Here is an 18,476-nt window from a genome sequence, read left to right as displayed (position 1 = left end):
CTTCACTTTGATGTTAAAGTATAATGATTCATTCACTCCTCCACTTTGATGTTAAAGTGATTCATTCACTCCTTCACTTTGATGTTAAAGTATAATGATTCATTCACTCCTCCACTCTCCACCTCCAGCTGGTGCGTGGTTCATCACCCAGTGGGTGCTACACCCTGGTGGTGGTTAGTGAGGCCCCCCTTCACTGTAAAGCCCTATATCAATTCAATCTATTATTATTATTATTATTAGTTATCCAGAGACTGGTCCTTAGTAACCTCCTATCAGGTCTCACCTGGTGGACCAGGTCCTTAGTAACCTCCTATCAGGTCTCACCTGGTGGACCAGGTCCTTAGTAACCTCCTATCAGGTCTCACCTGGTGGACCAGGTCCTTAGTAACCTCCTATCAGGTCTCACCTGGTGGACCAGGTCCTTAGTAACCTCCTATCAGGTCTCACCTGGTGGACCAGGTCCTTAGTAACCTCCTATCAGGTCTCACCTGGTGGACCAGGTCCTTAGTAACCTCCTATCAGGTCTCACCTGGTGGACCAGGTCCTTAGTAACCTCCTATCAGGTCTCACCTGGTGGACCAGGTCCTTAGTAACCTCCTATCAGGTCTCACCTGGTGAACGAGGTCCCAGGTGCGCCCGGCGAGGGCCCCTCCTCCTCTGTGCTGCCCCCGAGGCCCCAGGCCGCCCTGAGGAGCTGGTGGGGGAAGCGAGGCAGGCCGGGCTGGGCCATGCCGGGCTGGACCATGCCGGGCTGGGCCAGGTGGGCCAGCTGCGGAGGCAGAGGGAAGGCCATGCCGCCCTGGAGGAAGGGCCCTGCAGGCTCCCCCCACTGGCCCAGCCTCGCCTGCTGCTGCTGCTGCTGCTGCTGCTGGCTCAGGACCTCCAGCGCCAGAGAGCCCTGCAGGTCTGGGGCCACACAGGGTTCAGGATGAGGACCCCTCCACGCCCGACACAACCAATGCTCTTTACTACACTTCACCAACGGTTTGCAGCGGTGCTAGCGGTGCGGTCGTGGAGCTCCACTCACCCAGGCCGTCCGCCAGGCCGCCGTCCGGCCCCTCCTCCCCAAAGTTGTTGACCCTGCCGGGCTGCAGGAGGCCGGGGTGGTGGCCGGCCACGTGGGGCCCCATGGGGGCCCTCATGGAGCCGGCGCCGTCGTCCACGGACTCTGAGCCGTCCAGGGTGGGGGAGTGCACCCCTCTGTGCGAGGGGACGGGTCCGCCGAAGAAGGCGGGGTTGTGGTTCCCTCCCGAGTAGGCGGGGCTGAGCTGGGTCTGCTGGCCCACCCGGTAGGGCAGCCTGGAGACGGGGTACTGCTGGGGGAAGGGCCGCCCCCCGGACGAGTGCGGGGCGAAGCCCTGGTTCGGGGGGGTCAGGTGGTAGTTGAGGGGTCTCTGGCCCCCCGAGGGGTCCTTGCGGTTGAGCATGGCGTTGGGGAAGGCCCCCGGGCCGTCCATCTGGGGCTCCAGGCCCCGCCCCGCGTCCACCTCCCCCTGAGAGGCACAAGAGAGCGTGAGGCCTCCGCCCCGGGCCCCTGTGGACCAGGGTGGTCTGTGGACCAGGGTGGTCTGTGATGGTGTGACGGGTCAGTGGACTATGGAGGTCAGTGGACCAGGGTGGTCTGGGATGGTGTGACAGTGGTCAGTGGACCATGGAGGTCAGTGGACCAGGGTGGTCTGTGGACCAGGGTGGTCTGTGATGGTGTGACGGGTCAGTGGACTATGGAGGTCAGTGGACCAGGGTGGTCTGGGTGATGGTGTGACAGAGGTCAGTGGACCATGGAGGTCTGGGTGATGGTGTGACAGAGGTCAGTGGACCATGGTGGTCTGGGTGATGGTGTGACAGAGGTCAGTGGACCATGGTGGTCTGGGTGATGGTGTGACAGAGGTCAGTGGACCATGGTGGTCTGCGATGGGGTGACAGAGGTCAGTGGACCATGGTGGTCTGGGTGATGGTGTGACAGAGGTCAGTGGACCAGGGTGGTCTGGGTGATGGTGTGACAGAGGTCAGTGGACCATGGAGGTCTGTGATGGTGTGACAGAGGTCAGTGGACCATGGAGGTCTGTGATGGTGTGACAGAGGTCAGTGGACCATGGAGGTCTGCGATGGGGTGACAGAGGTCAGTGGACCATGGAGGTCTGGGTGATGGTGTGACAGAGGTCAGTGGACCATGGAGGTCTGCGATGGGGTGACAGAGGTCTGTGGACCATGGAGGTCTGTGATGGTGTGACAGAGGTCAGTGGACCATGGAGGTCTGTGATGGTGTGACAGAGGTCAGTGGACCATGGAGGTCTGTGATGGTGTGACAGAGGTCAGTGGACCATGGAGGTCTGCGATGGGGTGACAGAGGTCTGTGGACCATGGAGGTCTGTGATGGTGTGACAGAGGTCAGTGGACCATGGAGGTCTGTGATGGTGTGACAGAGGTCATGGGACTCACCTGCTTGTCCTTCAGCTCTGCTAGTTTGCGTTCTGGCGTCTGCAGACGACTCTGCTCAGGCTTTGGACAGCCTTCCAGTTTACCTGGAAAACAACCGAAGCCTGGAAACATTAACAGGCGGCCACAAGGTTACCTCATTTTACAAGCTGAGAATAAAACAGCTCCTTTAGAGACAGTGAACCCAAAGTGGTCTTGGACTTTAATGGCATTTATAAAATGTGTTGCGAGCTAGAAGCGCCCTTGGTGACGGGGGGTCCGGACCCACCGTTCCTGAGCGGGTCGACGTGCAGCTCCTTGTCCGGGCTGGGCTGGGCCAGGCCCAGGGGCGAGGGGTGGCCCACCGCGCCGTAGGGCAGGGACGGCCCGCGGTTCTGGGCCTGCAGCAGGTTGAAGTTGTAGGCCATGGCTGCCTGGTGGTTCATGAACCGCGGGTCCATGGCGAAGCGGTTGGGGTAGCCGGCCCACGGCAGCTGGGTAAAAGACACATGAGAAGTTAAAGCACCATGAACCACCGCCATGCAACTGGCAAACCAACAGGAGAACAGAAGACAGTGACCAGGCTGCAGTCATACTCGGGGGTTTTGGACTCATTCGAATGAAACACATTTGTAACGATACGCCCATCTGCACAAGACGAGAGTGGTGTTTAGATGAGCCCAATACCTTGATATTCAGCTCTACTACGTCTATGAGTGGGCCATATGGCAAAAATATCATGTCACAATTTTTTTTGTAAACCTTATCTTTGCAATGTTTGCGCTGTGTTGGTTTTGGAAAAACCAAACTGGTTCCATATTACAGACGTTGAATTATTTTTAGGGACCAACTCCTAAGTGTTGTCATCCATGCCGCTACGTTGCCAAATATAAAGGGGGAGGGGATTAAATCCAAGGCTACCTACTGCTATTATTGGTTTATTGGTGTGTCTCTATAGGGAAGGCGTGTAACGGACTAGCAGATTGTGTGATTTAAGATTTGGCTGAGAAAACAACTTTGGATGCGTGTATGAGCCATAGAACTGCAACTGATTGAATGTGCACCAGGGCTGTCACTTTTGAGAAAAATCAAGTTTGAATGGATATCGAATATCAAGCAATGTATTCGAATATATTCAAATATCTACGAGGCCCCCCCTGCCCCCAAAAAAACAACAACACCGTAACGGAGATTCAATCACAAATGTAGTACGTGACAAGAGGAGACATAAACAGGACTTAGGCCATATACTCTTTGTTTGAAACAGGTTATCAACTTCATCAATATCAAGTGCCACTATGCATATCACAAAAAGAGGCTATGCAATGAACAATGAACAAAAACGGAATCAGAACTGCACAGCGCAAACAATGACAACTCAAACAGGAGACAGCAGCAGGAGTAAAGCCTATAGCCTATAAGAAATAATAACAATAATTCTTAATGTTGTTTGCCAGAAACACCTAGCAAACAACTAGTCTATCAACTTGATCTGGATCAAGTGCGGCTCTCTTTTTATTCACGGTGTTACGTGAGGCGGAGAACACGTTGGGAGGCACAGACGGTCCTGGCCCACAGGGATTTGCGCGTCTATGTTGAGAGAAGCGGGTTTATTGCAGCCCGTCTCTCCACCGATGCAGCGTGTTGCTGTCAGCGGGGTTGACTTGGGGCCGCAGTTTACCGCTCAGGCTGGCTGCTCCGTGTGTTATCCATTTATGAATCAGGATGTATTATTCGCTTGATTAGCGCACCCATGAATGGATGAGATGGAAAACAATAAAATAAAAAGTAAAAACCAAACGGTCTAATCATAGACTGTAAGAAATGCGCTACACAAGATATACCAGGCACTTTATATTTCAATTCTATATATTGGAAGGATTTGACAGATATGTCACGTCATATTCAAATGCATATTTTCGAATATCGAATAAAAAGAGACAGCCCTAATGTGCACTGTAGCACGGTACTAACGATCTCTCTGTAAAGGCAGATCGGAGACATTTGAGACATTTTAATCGTTCACAATCTAATATCGTCATATCACACACCCCTATCTCTGATGACCTCAGGCTATGCACCTTGATGCTTGGATGTGATTCAACAACCTGCAGGCATCGGAGCATTACTGCTGCAGAGCCCCGTTAGGATTAGAGTTAGTTAAGGTGACCAAAGGGCTCAGGGTAAGGGTTAGAGTTAAGGTGACCAAAGGGCTCAGGGTAAGGGTTAGAGTTAAGGTGACCAAAGGGCTCAGGGTAAGGGTTAGAGTTAAGGTGACCAAAGGGGTCAGGGTAAGGGTTAGAGTTAGAGTTAAGGTGACCAAAGGGGTCAGGGTAAGGGTTAGAGTTAGAGTTAAGGTGACCAAAGGGCTCAGGGTAAGGGTTAGAGTTAGGGTGACCAAAGGGCTCAGGGTAAGGGTTAGAGTTAGAGTTAAGGTGACCAAAGGGCTCAGGGTAAGGGTTAGAGTTAGGGTGACCAAAGGGCTCAGGGTAAGGGTTAGAGTTAAGGTGACCAAAGGGCTCAGGGTAAGGGTTAGAGTTAGGGTGACCAAAGGGGTCAGGGTAAGGGTTAGAGTTAGGGTGACCAAAGGGCTCAGGGTAAGGGTTAGAGTTAAGGTGACCAAAGGGGTCAGGGTAAGGGTTAGAGTTAAGGTGACCAAAGGGGTCAGGGTAAGGGTTAGAGTTAAGGTGACCAAAGGGCTCAGGGTAAGGGTTAGAGTTAAGGTGACCAAAGGGCTCAGGGTAAGGGTTAGAGTTAAGGTGACCAAAGGGCTCAGGGTAAGGGTTAGAGTTAGGGTGACCAAAGGGCTCAGGGTAAGGGTTAGAGTTAAGGTGACCAAAGGGCTCAGGGTAAGGGTTAGAGTTAAGGTGACCAAAGGGGTCAGGGTAAGGGTTAGAGTTAAGGTGACCAAAGGGGTCAGGGTAAGGGTTAGAGTTAAGGTGACCAAAGGGGTCAGGGTAAGGGTTAGAGTTAAGGTGACCAAAGGGCTCAGGGTAAGGGTTAGAGTTAGGGTGACCAAAGGGGTCAGGGTAAGGGTTAGAGTTAAGGTGACCAAAGGGCTCAGGGTAAGGGTTAGAGTTAAGGTGACCAAAGGGCTCAGGGTAAGGGTTAGAGTTAGGGTGACCAAAGGGGTCAGGGTAAGGGTTAGAGTTAGAGTTAAGGTGACCAAAGGGGTCAGGGTAAGGGTTAGAGTTAGAGTTAAGGTGACCAAAGGGGTCAGGGTAAGGGTTAGAGTTAGGGTGACCAAAGGGCTCAGGGTAAGGGTTAGAGTTAAGAGTTAAGGTGACCAAAGGGCTCAGGTTAAGGGTTAGACTCCATTCCATGCACTTATAAAAAGATTATAATTTCTTGAAATTATTCAAACCAAACTAATTCATCAATAATTGAGTTAACATTATTGTGGTGGCCACTGGGCTGGGTTAATGGTAGAGATAGTATTGTGCATACTAGGTCAGGACATGCATACTTGTTAATAATTCAACATTTGCGTCAGAAATAGCATTGTGTGTAATCTCATGCATAACCCAGCGCTAGGTTCTGCCGTTCTCCGTAGTAGTGGGGGTAGTGGTGGGGTGACCCAGGACTAAAGGCCTCGCCTACACAGGCCATAGACTCACAATGAATCTTTAAGTCACTGTCCATTCGGGTCCCTCCTGCTGCTGCTTCCCATCCATTAAAACCCTTCAGGCAGCCTGCAGCACTCAGCGCATGGACCTCGTTTAAGCGCATTGTTTCAATAGCAGAGTTGAGAGAGTTCTTTTTACAGCCAAAGCAACGTCAAGAGCTTATCAAGCAATGAGCAATGAAAAAAAAAAGAAAGTTTTTTCTTAATTCACAAAGCCACTGAGACCGACTCACACTAAGTTTAAATCACTAAGAGTGAACTCAGAGTGACGCCCCCTTACGTCGGTTCTTGTCCACAAGTTTAGCAGCGGTCAGTACGGTGATTGGTTGTTGATTGCTGGTGGTCTCGGTGAAACTCATCCGCAACATAGGCTACAAATGAAGTCCTATCCAGTCGTTGTGGACAGTGCAGTCAGCAGAACGCATGAGGACACGTTTGTGCAGACCACAATAATGACGTATGCACATTAAAAATAGAGAAGCAAACAAAAATACATAAATTGCAATATATCAAGGAGGTAATTAAAAGCACCCCACAAACTATTTTCCAATGAGCTTATTTCCAGCACTTAAACACTCTAAGTGCTTAAGTGCTGCCTGGCAGCGCTGCGGCCAGCGGCCGTCTGGGCTGGTGTTGAAACGCCTCACACCGTGCCTCACCGTATTCACCCTGCCTCATGTAAGATACACGCTGTCATTGGTCTATTTCACCATCACCGTATTCACCCTGCCTCATGTAAGATACACGCTGTCATTGGTCTATTTCACCATCACCGTATTCACCCTGCCTCATGTAAGATACACGCTGTCATTGGTCTATTTCACCATCACCGTATTCACCCTGCCTCATGTAAGATACACGCTGTCATTGGTCTATTTCACCATCACCGTATTCACCCTGCCTCATGTAAGATACACGCTGTCATTGGTCTATTTCACCATCACCGTATTCACCCTGCCTCATGTAAGATACACGCTGTCATTGGTCTATTTCACCATCACCGTATTCACCCTGCCTCATGTAAGATACACGCTGTCATTGGTCTATTTCACCGTCACCGTATTCACCCTGCCTCATGTAAGATACACGCTGTCATTGGTCTATTTCACCATCACCGTATCCACCCTGCCTCATGTAAGATACACGCTGTCATTGGTCTATTTCACCGTCACCGTATTCACCCTGCCTCATGTAAGATACACGCTGTCATTGGTCTATTTCGTACCGGGCAGAAGAGATGTTGTATGTGAGAGAGGGAGGACACATGTGCAGAGCGGGCTGGCTGGGTTGGTCTGGTCCCCAGCCTAGTGGTCAGCATCCGTACAGTAACTACTGTAACCAGTATACTATAACCAGTATACTAGAACCAGTATACTATAACCAGCATCCGTACAGTAACTACTGTAACAAGTATACTATAACCAGTATACTAGAACCAGTATACTAGAAGCAGCATCCGTACAGTAACTACTGTAACCAGTATACTATAACCAGTATACTATAACCAGTCCGTACAGTAACTACTGTAACAAGTATACTGTAACCAGTATACTATAACCAGTATACTATAACCAGTATACTATAACCAGTCCGTACAGTAACTACTGTAACCAGTATACTGTAACCAGTATACTATAACCAGTATACTAGAACCAGTATACTAGAAGCAGCATCCGTACAGTAACTACTGTAACCAGTATACTATAACCAGTATACTATAACCAGTCCGTACAGTAACTACTGTAACAAGTATACTGTAACCAGTATACTATAACCAGTATACTATAACCAGTATACTATAACCAGTCCGTACAGTAACTACTGTAACCAGTATACTGTAACCAGTATACTATAACCAGTATACTAGAACCAGTATACTATAACCAGCATCCGTACAGTAACTACTGTAACCAGTATACTATAACCAGTATACTATAACCAGTATACTATAACCAGTCCGTACAGTAACTACTGTAACCAGTATACTGTAACCAGTATACTATAACCAGTATACTAGAACCAGTATACTATAACCAGCATCCGTACAGTAACTACTGTAACCAGTATACTAGAACCAGTATACTATAACCAGTCACAGAGGACCTGACGGGGGGGGCTCACCGGCAGGGGCATGGACATCACCATGTTCCCCCCGTAGACCGCCGGCACGTAGAGGATGCTGGCTCCGGTGTGGGGGTCTATCCTCTGCACCGGGCTGGGGGACTTGCCCAGGGCGGCCGGCGTGCCGCCCAGCGGGGGGGTGAAGGCCCGGATGGGGTTCCCCATCAGCACCGCCGGGCTGGGCTGGACTGCAGGGACAGAGGACAGCGTTAGCATGAGAGGCCTGAAACACAGCTGGGCCTCTAGAAGGACTGCACACAGACGCCTATAGAGCTGGGCCTCTATAGAAGGACTGCACACAGACGCCTATAGAGCTGGGCCTCTAGAAGGACTGCACACAGACGCCTATAGAGCTGGGCCTCTAGAAGGACTGCACACAGACGCCTATAGAGCTGGGCCTCTAGAAGGACTGCACACACAGACGCCTATAGAGCTGGGCCTCTATAGAAGGACTGCACACACAGACGCCTATAGAGCTGGGCCTCTAGAAGGACTGCACACAGACGCCTATAGAGCTGGGCCTCTATAGAAGGACTGCACACAGACGCCTATAGAGCTGGGCCTCTATAGAAGGACTGCACACACAGACGCCTATAGAGCTGGGCCTCTATAGAAGGACTGCACACAGACGCCTATAGAGCTGGGCCTCTATAGAAGGACTGCACACAGACGCCTATAGAGCTGGGCCTCTAGAAGGACTGCACACAGACGCCTATAGAGCTGGGCCTCTATAGAAGGACTGCACACAGACGCCTATAGAGCTGGGCCTCTATAGAAGGACTGCACACAGACGCCTATAGAGCTGGGCCTCTAGAAGGACTGCACACAGACGCCTATAGAGCTGGGCCTCTAGAAGGACTGCACACAGACGCCTATAGAGCTGGGCCTCTATAGAAGGACTGCACACAGACGCCTATAGAGCTGGGCCTCTAGAAGGACTGCACACACAGACGCCTATAGAGCTGGGCCTCTATAGAAGGACTGCACACAGACGCCTATAGAGCTGGGCCTCTATAGAAGGACTGCACACACAGACGCCTATAGAGCTGGGCCTCTAGAAGGACTGCACACAGACGCCTATAGAGCTGGGCCTCTATAGAAGGACTGCACACACAGACGCCTATAGAGCTGGGCCTCTAGAAGGACTGCACACAGACGCCTATAGAGCTGGGCCTCTATAGAAGGACTGCACACAGACGCCTATAGAGCTGGGCCTCTATAGAAGGACTGCACACACAGACGCCTATAGAGCTGGGCCTCTAGAAGGACTGCACACACAGACGCCTATAGAGCTGGGCCTCTAGAAGGACTGCACACACAGACGCCTATAGAGCTGGGCCTCTAGAAGGACTGCACACAGACGCCTATAGAGCTGGGCCTCTAGAAGGACTGCACACAGACGCCTATAGAGCTGGGCCTCTATAGAAGGACTGCACACAGACGCCTATAGAGCTGGGCCTCTAGAAGGACTGCACACACAGACGCCTATAGAGCTGGGCCTCTATAGAAGGACTGCACACACAGACGCCTATAGAGCTGGGCCTCTATAGAAGGACTGCACACAGACGCCTATAGAGCTGGGCCTCTAGAAGGACTGCACACAGACGCCTATAGAGCTGGGCCTCTATAGAAGGACTGCACACAGACGCCTATAGAGCTGGGCCTCTAGAAGGACTGCACACAGACGCCTATAGAGCTGGGCCTCTATAGAAGGACTGCACACACAGACGCCTATAGAGCTGGGCCTCTATAGAAGGACTGCACACACAGACGCCTATAGAGCTGGGCCTATAGAAGGACTGCACACACAGACGCCTATAGAGCTGGGCCTCTAGAAGGACTGCACACACAGACGCCTATAGAGCTGGGCCTCTAGAAGGACTGCACACACAGACGCCTATAGAGCTGGGCCTCTAGAAGGACTGCACACAGACGCCTATAGAGCTGGGCCTCTAGAAGGACTGCACACAGACGCCTATAGAGCTGGGCCTCTATAGAAGGACTGCACACAGTCTACAACAACAGGCTGTTATTACTGTAACATGTATTCTGCTGTGTTATTACTGTAACATGTATTCTACTCAATGTTATTACTGTAACATGTATTCTTCTCAATGTTATTACTGTAACATGTATTCTGCTCTGTGTTATTACTGTAACATGTATTCTGCTCTGTGTTATTACTGTAACATGTATTCTGCTCAATGTTATTACTGTAACATGTATTCTGCTCAATGTTATTACTGTAACATGTATTCTGCTCAATGTTATTACTGTAACATGTATTCTGCTCAATGTGTTATTACTGTAACATGTATTCTGCTCAATGTTATTACTGTAACATGTATTCTACTCAGTGTTATTACTGTAACCTGTATTCTGCTCACTGTTATTACTGTAACCTGTATTCTGCTCAATGTTATTACTGTAACATTTATTCTGCTCAATGTGTTATTACTGTAACATGTATTCTGCTCACTGTTATTACTGTAACATGTATTCTGCTCACTGTTATTACTGTAACATGTATTCTGCTCAATGTTATTACTGTAACATTTATTCTGCTCAATGTGTTATTACTGTAACATGTATTCTGCTCACTGTTATTACTGTAACATGTATTCTGCTCACTGTTATTACTGTAACATGTATTCTGCTCAATGTTATTACTGTAACATGTATTCTTCTCAATGTTATTACTGTAACATGTATTCTGCTCTGTGTTATTACTGTAACATGTATTCTGCTCTGTGTTATTACTGTAACATGTATTCTGCTCAATGTTATTACTGTAACATGTATTCTGCTCAATGTTATTACTGTAACATGTATTCTGCTCAATGTTATTACTGTAACATGTATTCTGCTCAATGTGTTATTACTGTAACCTGTATTCTGCTCAATGTTATTACTGTAACATGTATTCTACTCAGTGTTATTACTGTAACCTGTATTCTGCTCACTGTTATTACTGTAACCTGTATTCTGCTCAATGTTATTACTGTAACATTTATTCTGCTCAATGTGTTATTACTGTAACATGTATTCTGCTCACTGTTATTACTGTAACATGTATTCTGCTCACTGTTATTACTGTAACATGTATTCTGCTCAATGTTATTACTGTAACATTTATTCTGCTCAATGTGTTATTACTGTAACATGTATTCTGCTCACTGTTATTACTGTAACATGTATTCTGCTCACTGTTATTACTGTAACATGTATTCTGCTCAATGTTATTACTGTAACATGTATTCTACTCAATGTTATTACTGTAACATGTATTCTGCTCAATGTTATTACTGTAACATGTATTCTGCTCACTGTTATTACTGTAACATGTATTCTGCTCACTGTTATTACTGTAACATGTATTCTGCAGAGGCCAGGTGTCCCAAACAGAAAAACACATGCTGGCCAATCAGGTCTGAGTGCAAACCCTGAACCATGACGACCATTCAACATGGAGGAGACTGTAGGAGACATACTGTAGGAGACATACTGTAGGAGACATACTGTAGGAGACATACTGTAGGAGACATACTGTACAGCACACACGTCTTCATACTCCCACTGTGAAGTGTGTGTGCAGATGATTCCATTTGAAATAATGACCTCCCTTATTGGCCGCTCATAATCTCTCCGATAGATGAAGTGCAATAATGATGGCGGATTGCCGTGTGTGTGTGTGTGTGTGTGTGTGTGTGTGTGTGTGTGTGTGTGTGTGTGTGTGTGTGTGTGTGTGTGTGTGTGTGTGTGTGTGTTCTTACTGCTGGGTCACCAGTGACGTGATCCAGTAGCTGCACTCGCCCTACATTATCTGGATCAGCTCCTTATTGCTCTCACACTCTGAGTCAGTGAGTTGTAAATGTGATGTGTGTGCCTGCTCTTCCACAATGTCTTGCCATTACTTTGGAGGATCTGAAGTTATTAAGTGAATCTCCATCGATGATGCATACGGTGAACTCACAGCGCGGGGGGGGGGGGCCTCTGTGGCAGCAGCTCTATTCTAAAGCCCATCATCTCTGCAACCCCATTGGCTGACGGCTGAGGCTCTCAGTAACAGGCCCCTCCCCCATCTCCTCACAGTGCTGCAGTGGTACTCATCCCTGGTTTGACAGACCTCCCTACAGCACAGTACAGGTGGACCTCACTGATGGTTCTCCCTACAGCGCGGTACAGGTGGACCTCACTGATGGTTCTCCCTACAGCGCGGTACAGGTGGACCTCACTGATGGTTCTCCCTACAGCGCGGTACAGGTGGACCTCACTGATGGTTCTCCCTACAGCGCGGTACAGGTGGACCTCACTGATGGTTCTCCCTACAGCGCGGTACAGGTGGACCTCACTGATGGTTCTCCCTACAGCGCGGTACAGGTGGACCTCACTGATGGTTCTCCCTACAGCGCGGTACAGGTGGACCTCACTGATGGTTCTCCCTACAGTGCGGTACAGGTGGACCTCACTGATGGTTCTCCCTACAGCGCGGTACAGGTGGACCTCACTGATGGTTCTCCCTACAGCGCGGTACAGGTGGACCTCACTGATGGTTCTCCCTACAGCGCGGTACAGGTGGACCTCACTGATGGTTCTCCCTACAGCGCGGTACAGGTGGACCTCACTGATGGTTCTCCCTACAGCGCGGTACAGGTGGACCTCACTGATGGTTCTCCCTACAGCACGGTACAGGTGGACCTCACTGATGATTGTGCTGAGCCCAGGGCTGTGACTACAGGCTGAGCCCAGGGCTCAGGCCTGTACTACAGGGTGTGTCATATGGAGAAGAAAGCAGCATAAGCCTGGTGTGCTTCGGTTCAGAAGGGGTCACAAAACAGGAAGACTCACCAAATCCTTCAGGGGGAAAGTGCTCCGTGTGGTTGCCATGTTTCCCCTGAAAAATAAATTGGACACATCAGAAACACATTGAGGTAGAGGGACACACACACTGAGGTAGAGGGACACACCACCTCAAATCATAATGGTTATGCCCCACGGATATGAAGCGATGTACAGGATGTGTGCCAGGAAACACAACAGCTTAACTTCCTCTCCAAATACATCCCTTCCTTCTGAGGTGACTCACTTCACCAACCCTCTCAATGAACACAAACACACGCTTCCACTTTACTACACACACAGAAAGGGTCCCGGTGAAGTTGTTTGGCGATGAGCTGACGATAGCGATGAGGCTCTGGGTTCAGCAGCTGACTGCTAGCTGCTGCTACATGAATCATACTGTCAGCTAACACAGCACTCACTGAGCATTAGTGCTCTCACGTGGGAGGAAAGAAGAAGACCGAGTCTCTGCGGTCTGATCGCTCCACCACTCTTCTCCTTCCTCTATGCGTGCAGGGCGGCAGTAGATGACTAGGGTTAAGGACACTACATGTGTAACCCAGTGGAGGCATCAGGGATCATCATACTCTAGTGTCCTCGTTGACTCGGTGAAGATCACCAAGATCAACTCAAAGAACGCAGTTCACACTCAAGCGTGTGCTCACAAGGCTAAGTGGGGATCGCAGCAGTGGCGATTGTCAACCTTTAGCTCAGCACCAGCAGACACACACCACCACCTTCCTCCACCCATGCACCTGCGATGGCTCTCACCTTGGGAGGCGACTGCTGTTGTGAAGGCTGCTGCTGCACCTGCTGCTGCTGCTGCTGCACTGGAGGCTGCTGCTTGGAGGAGGCAGCCTGGGGGTGGTGCTGCTGCGGGTGGTGTGAGTGTTGGTGTTGGTGGAGGCTCTGGCTGGGCTGATGGGAGCTCAGCAGGATTCGGAGGGCCCTGGGGATGAACTCGGGGGCCAGCGGGTTGAGCACATAGGTCTTCTTGAGCTCCAGGGCCTCCAGCTGGGACTTGATCTGCTCGTAGGTGATGCCGTGCAGGCTGGTGTTCTGGTGGCAGATGGAGATGAAGTGCTCCCAGAACTTCCTGCAGAGGGGGTGGAGGGAGGGGTTAAACCAACAGTGTTCCTCTCAGAAGTGCTACTAAACGGTCTTTGCATGTCTGGGTCTTCAATGAACATGAAGTCTTGTTCATGTGACGCTTCATGTGGTGGGCGTGAAGAATCGATCCACAGCCAACAGAAACATGGACGACACTTTATACAAAGAGAGAAGAAAGATATCCAACTACTTTGGTTTGATGTAAGTAGCGTTATTTACAATATGATATGAAAGCCAACAGTAATGAGTGAGAACCAATCCTGTGTCAGGACTGTAATATGATTTGCCACTGATTGGACTGCTGCTTCATTTGTCATCACTTTCCATCGATGCCCCCATTCCCAAAGTATTCCCCTTTCCACTGCTGACTCAGCCAACAGTCCACACATCCCTGTGGTATGGACTCTGTGTCCATAATGTCCCATCATGGTTATTCTGAGCATTACAGACGTGGATAAACATTTACAAAAGAGTGTACATATATATATTTTTTAATCCAACATTTAAGAGCAATGTCTATCAAAAATCGCAAGTCAGTGTGTATCACATGCTCTGTGTACCATTCAAATATTTTCTTATCTCATATCACAATCCAAATCTAATCCATAACGTTACCTACGGTTACGTAACGTTACCTACGGTTATGTAACGTTACCTACGGTTATGGCTACATGGAGAACGGAAATGCTGGGTGACAGATCCATGAAAGAGACGGCAAACTGGTTTAGAGCTCCACCCTTCACTCTGACTGACGGAGCTCATCGGTGGACATTCTGCTCCACATCTTCCAGAGATCTGATATTATGAACATTCCATCTGAATGCAGCTCTCGCCTCCTGCCTAGGACTCCACCATTCGCCGAACTTCAAGTGGAAGATGTCTCAAAAAACGTTACAACAAAAAACAACTCAACAGAATCACTGTTTGTTGCTTTGATCTAAAGTAAAGAAGGCGTTTGTCTGCTAAACACCAGACTTTTCATTGTCCTGCTTTGCCGATGCAGTATCAAGTCTTCCTCTTATTTACGAGCTGCTTTCCCAAATCACAGATTTCAGTGAGGATTGATTGCATTGGGTTATGTTGAATGTAAAACCTGACTGGAATGAGATGTACTGCTGCACTCATTAGTGTAGCCTGTGTGTGTGATCTAATGTGAAGATTAGTGACATTTCCCCTTTCCTCCGTCTCTCTCTGGCCTCTCACAGCTCGCTGCGGTCTCACCCCCCTAGGTAACCGGTGAGCCTCCTGGACCTATTGGAGCCTCTCTGATCCTTTGTCCTTAACCAGGTTATATCTTATAACAGGGTATTCAGAAATACCAAAGGTACGACTGAATACGGTAAAAAACCTACTCTTTCTGTTCAACTTCTTTCCGACATCTTATGAGGACATTTTATTTCATGCTGATGAGTATTTGGCCAATGTTTTAATCATGATACATAGTTAAATAGTCCAAAATGAACTCTTGGCTGTAGCATTGTGGTTGAGACTGAGGACATTAAACTGACTAATTAACACATTTCAGTTGCCCTTCATGTAGTTCAAAAGTAGATCAGTTTTTTAAGTGACAAAGATATTGGACATTTAAGGACCTATGACCTGGTCCATGTGTCTGACATGTGACCTATGACCTGGTCCATGTATGAGCTCCATGTGTCTGACATGTGACCTATGACCTGGTCCATGTATGAGCCCCATGTGTCTGACATGTGACCTATGACCTCTGCCCAGGTGACTGGCAATCATAGGTTATTAGTCTATTGAGTCAAAATATTGACCAAAGTACCCTGCCCAAAACAACCCGGGTACATCTCACATTTCATAATGTCCAAAATGTAGACTTTATATTATACAGGTTACACTGACTCAACATAGACTGTATAAAATAAAGGTTAAACTGACTAACAGGCTGTATATAATGAATATCGGCCATAAGCATTTAGAGTGTGTGTGTGTGTGTGTTTTCACCCAGGCTGACCTTTGCAGACAGCCCCACCCCGCTGCCTCAAAGGGCAGCCCAACAGTTGCCATGGAGATGTGGAGAGGAAGTCTCAGGCTTTGTGTACAAAGTGAATTTGATGGAGGACAGAGTGAGAGAGATGGACAGAGTGAGAGAGATGGACAGAGTGAAAGAGATGGACAGAGTGAAAGAGATGGACAGAGTGAGAGATGGACAGAGTGAGAGAGATGGACAGAGTGAGAGAGATGGACAGAGTGAGAGATGGACAGAGTGAGAGAGATGGACAGAGTGAGAGATGGACAGAGTGAGAGAGGACAGAGTGAGAGAGGACAGAGTGAGAGATGGACAGCGTGAGAGAGATGGACAGAGTGAGAGATGGACAGAGTGAGAGAGGACAGAGTGAGAGATGACAGAGTGAGAGAGATGGACAGAGTGAGAGATGGACAGAGTGAGTGAGAGAGGACAGAGTGAGAGAGGACAGAGTGAGAGAGGACAGAGTGAGAGAGGACAGAGTGAGAGATGGACAGAGTGAGAGAGGACAGAGTGAGAGAGGACAGAGTGAGAGAGGACAGAGTGAGAGAGGACAGAGTGAGAGAGGACAGAGTGAGAGATGGACAGAGTGAGAGAGGACAGAGTGAGAGATGGACAGAGTGAGTGAGAGAGGACAGAGTGAGAGAGGACAGAGTGAGAGAGGACAGAGTGAGAGAGGACAGAGTGAGAGAGGACAGAGTGAGTGAGAGAGGGAGGGTGAGAGAGGACAGAGTGAGAGAGGACAGAGTGAGAGATGGACAGCGTGAGAGATGGACAGAGTGAGAGAGGACAGAGTGAGCGAGGACAGAGTGAGAGAGGGAGGGTGAGCCCATGCAGCCCCTCCTCCCAGCGGTGGAGCCAGAGGGCGGTACCTGCAGCGGCCCACTGAGCAGAGCGCTATGGGGTCTCCCACCACGGCCACCAGGGACTGGGCCCGGGTGATGGCCGTGTTGAGCAGCTTGTAGTTGGACAGGAAGCCGTAGTCCAGGTCCTCCGTGGAGTCCTCCACCAGCTGCTCCTTGCGCTTGATGGCCGTCTGCTTGTGCTTGCAGGTGTGGCGCGTGCGCACCGTGCTCAGGAACAGCACCCGGAACTGCTTGCCTGGAGGGAGGACATGTTGGAGTCATCTCCATCGAAAACACCTTTCTAACAATACATGGGCCCTGGCGCCGCGCCCAGGCATTCACGTTACTCATCAGCATTCCAATTGGATCTATTGGATAGAAGAACATTGTTCAAATACTTGGCACTTTGAAACTAGAAGTCCAGTGTGAGAAGAAGAGTGAGACAGGTGTTTATACGGTGGATTTATGTGGTTTTAGTAGGTTTAGGTTTAGGTTCAAACAACGTACGTATTTAGCAACGCTTAACAAGTTCAAAAAGCTCTACCTACTAATAACAACGAGTTGGTCATTAAATAGACAGGAATGGGAAACAACATGTTTATTTAATGGCGATCTGTCACCCCCAATAGACCTTGTGTCATTTCTCAGCCGTTATTTGCGCTGGTCCTGCCGCCAAATTATAAAGCGCATGCCTTGTGATTTATAATGATGATTTATAATTGATAATGCCTTGTGATTTATAATGATGATTTATAATTGATAATGCCTTGTGATTTATAATGATGATTTATAATTGATAATGCCTTGTGATTTATAATGATTTATAATTGATAATGCCTTGTGATTTATAATGATTTATAATTGATAATGCCTTGTGATTTATAATGATTTATAATTGATAATGCCTTGTGATTTATAATTGATAATGCCTTTTGATTTATAATGATTTATAATTGATAATGCCTTTTGATTTATAATGATTTATAATTGATAATGCCTTGTGATTTATAATGATTTATAATTGATAATGCCTTGTGATTTATAATTGATAATGCCTTGTGATTTATAATGATTTATAATTGATAATGCCTTGTGATTTATAATGATGATTTATAATTGATAATGCCTTGTGATTTATAATGATGATTTATAATTGATAATGCCTTGTGATTTATAATGATTTATAATTGATAATGCCTTGTGATTTATAATTGATAATGCCTTTTGATTTATAATGATGATTTATAATTGATAATGCCTTGTGATTTATAATGATTTATAATTGATAATGCCTTGTGATTTATAATGATGATTTATAATTGATAATGCCTTGTGATTTATAATGATGATTTATAATTGATAATGCCTTGTGATTTATAATGATTTATAATTGATAATGCCTTGTGATTTATAATGATTTATAATTGATAATGCCTTGTGATTTATAATGATTTATAATTGATAATGCCTTGTGATTTATAATTGATAATGCCTTGTGATTTATAATTGATAATGCCTTGTGATTTATAAT

The 18,476-nt window shown here is 47.9% G+C and overlaps 1 protein-coding gene across 1 annotated transcript in view; it reads right to left on the bottom strand.

Moving 5' to 3' along the window:
* The window catches only part of helz (helicase with zinc finger), a 68,235-nt gene that overhangs the window by 6,478 nt on the left and 43,281 nt on the right, over nt 1-18,476 (bottom strand). The window contains 8 exon segments of the mRNA XM_084465673.1: nt 612-906; nt 1,028-1,493; nt 2,440-2,522; nt 2,705-2,909; nt 8,162-8,349; nt 13,010-13,055; nt 13,772-14,096; nt 16,973-17,201. Of these exon segments, the coding sequence (XP_084321799.1) occupies nt 612-906; nt 1,028-1,493; nt 2,440-2,522; nt 2,705-2,909; nt 8,162-8,349; nt 13,010-13,055; nt 13,772-14,096; nt 16,973-17,201 (1,837 nt within the window).

The sequence above is a fragment of the Micromesistius poutassou genome (assembly GCF_964030765.1).
Source record: "Micromesistius poutassou genome assembly, chromosome: 3".
NCBI lineage: Eukaryota > Metazoa > Chordata > Actinopteri > Gadiformes > Gadidae > Micromesistius > Micromesistius poutassou.
The sequence above is the reverse complement of the archived record's forward strand: the minus strand, read 5'-3'. Positions and strand labels throughout refer to the sequence as shown.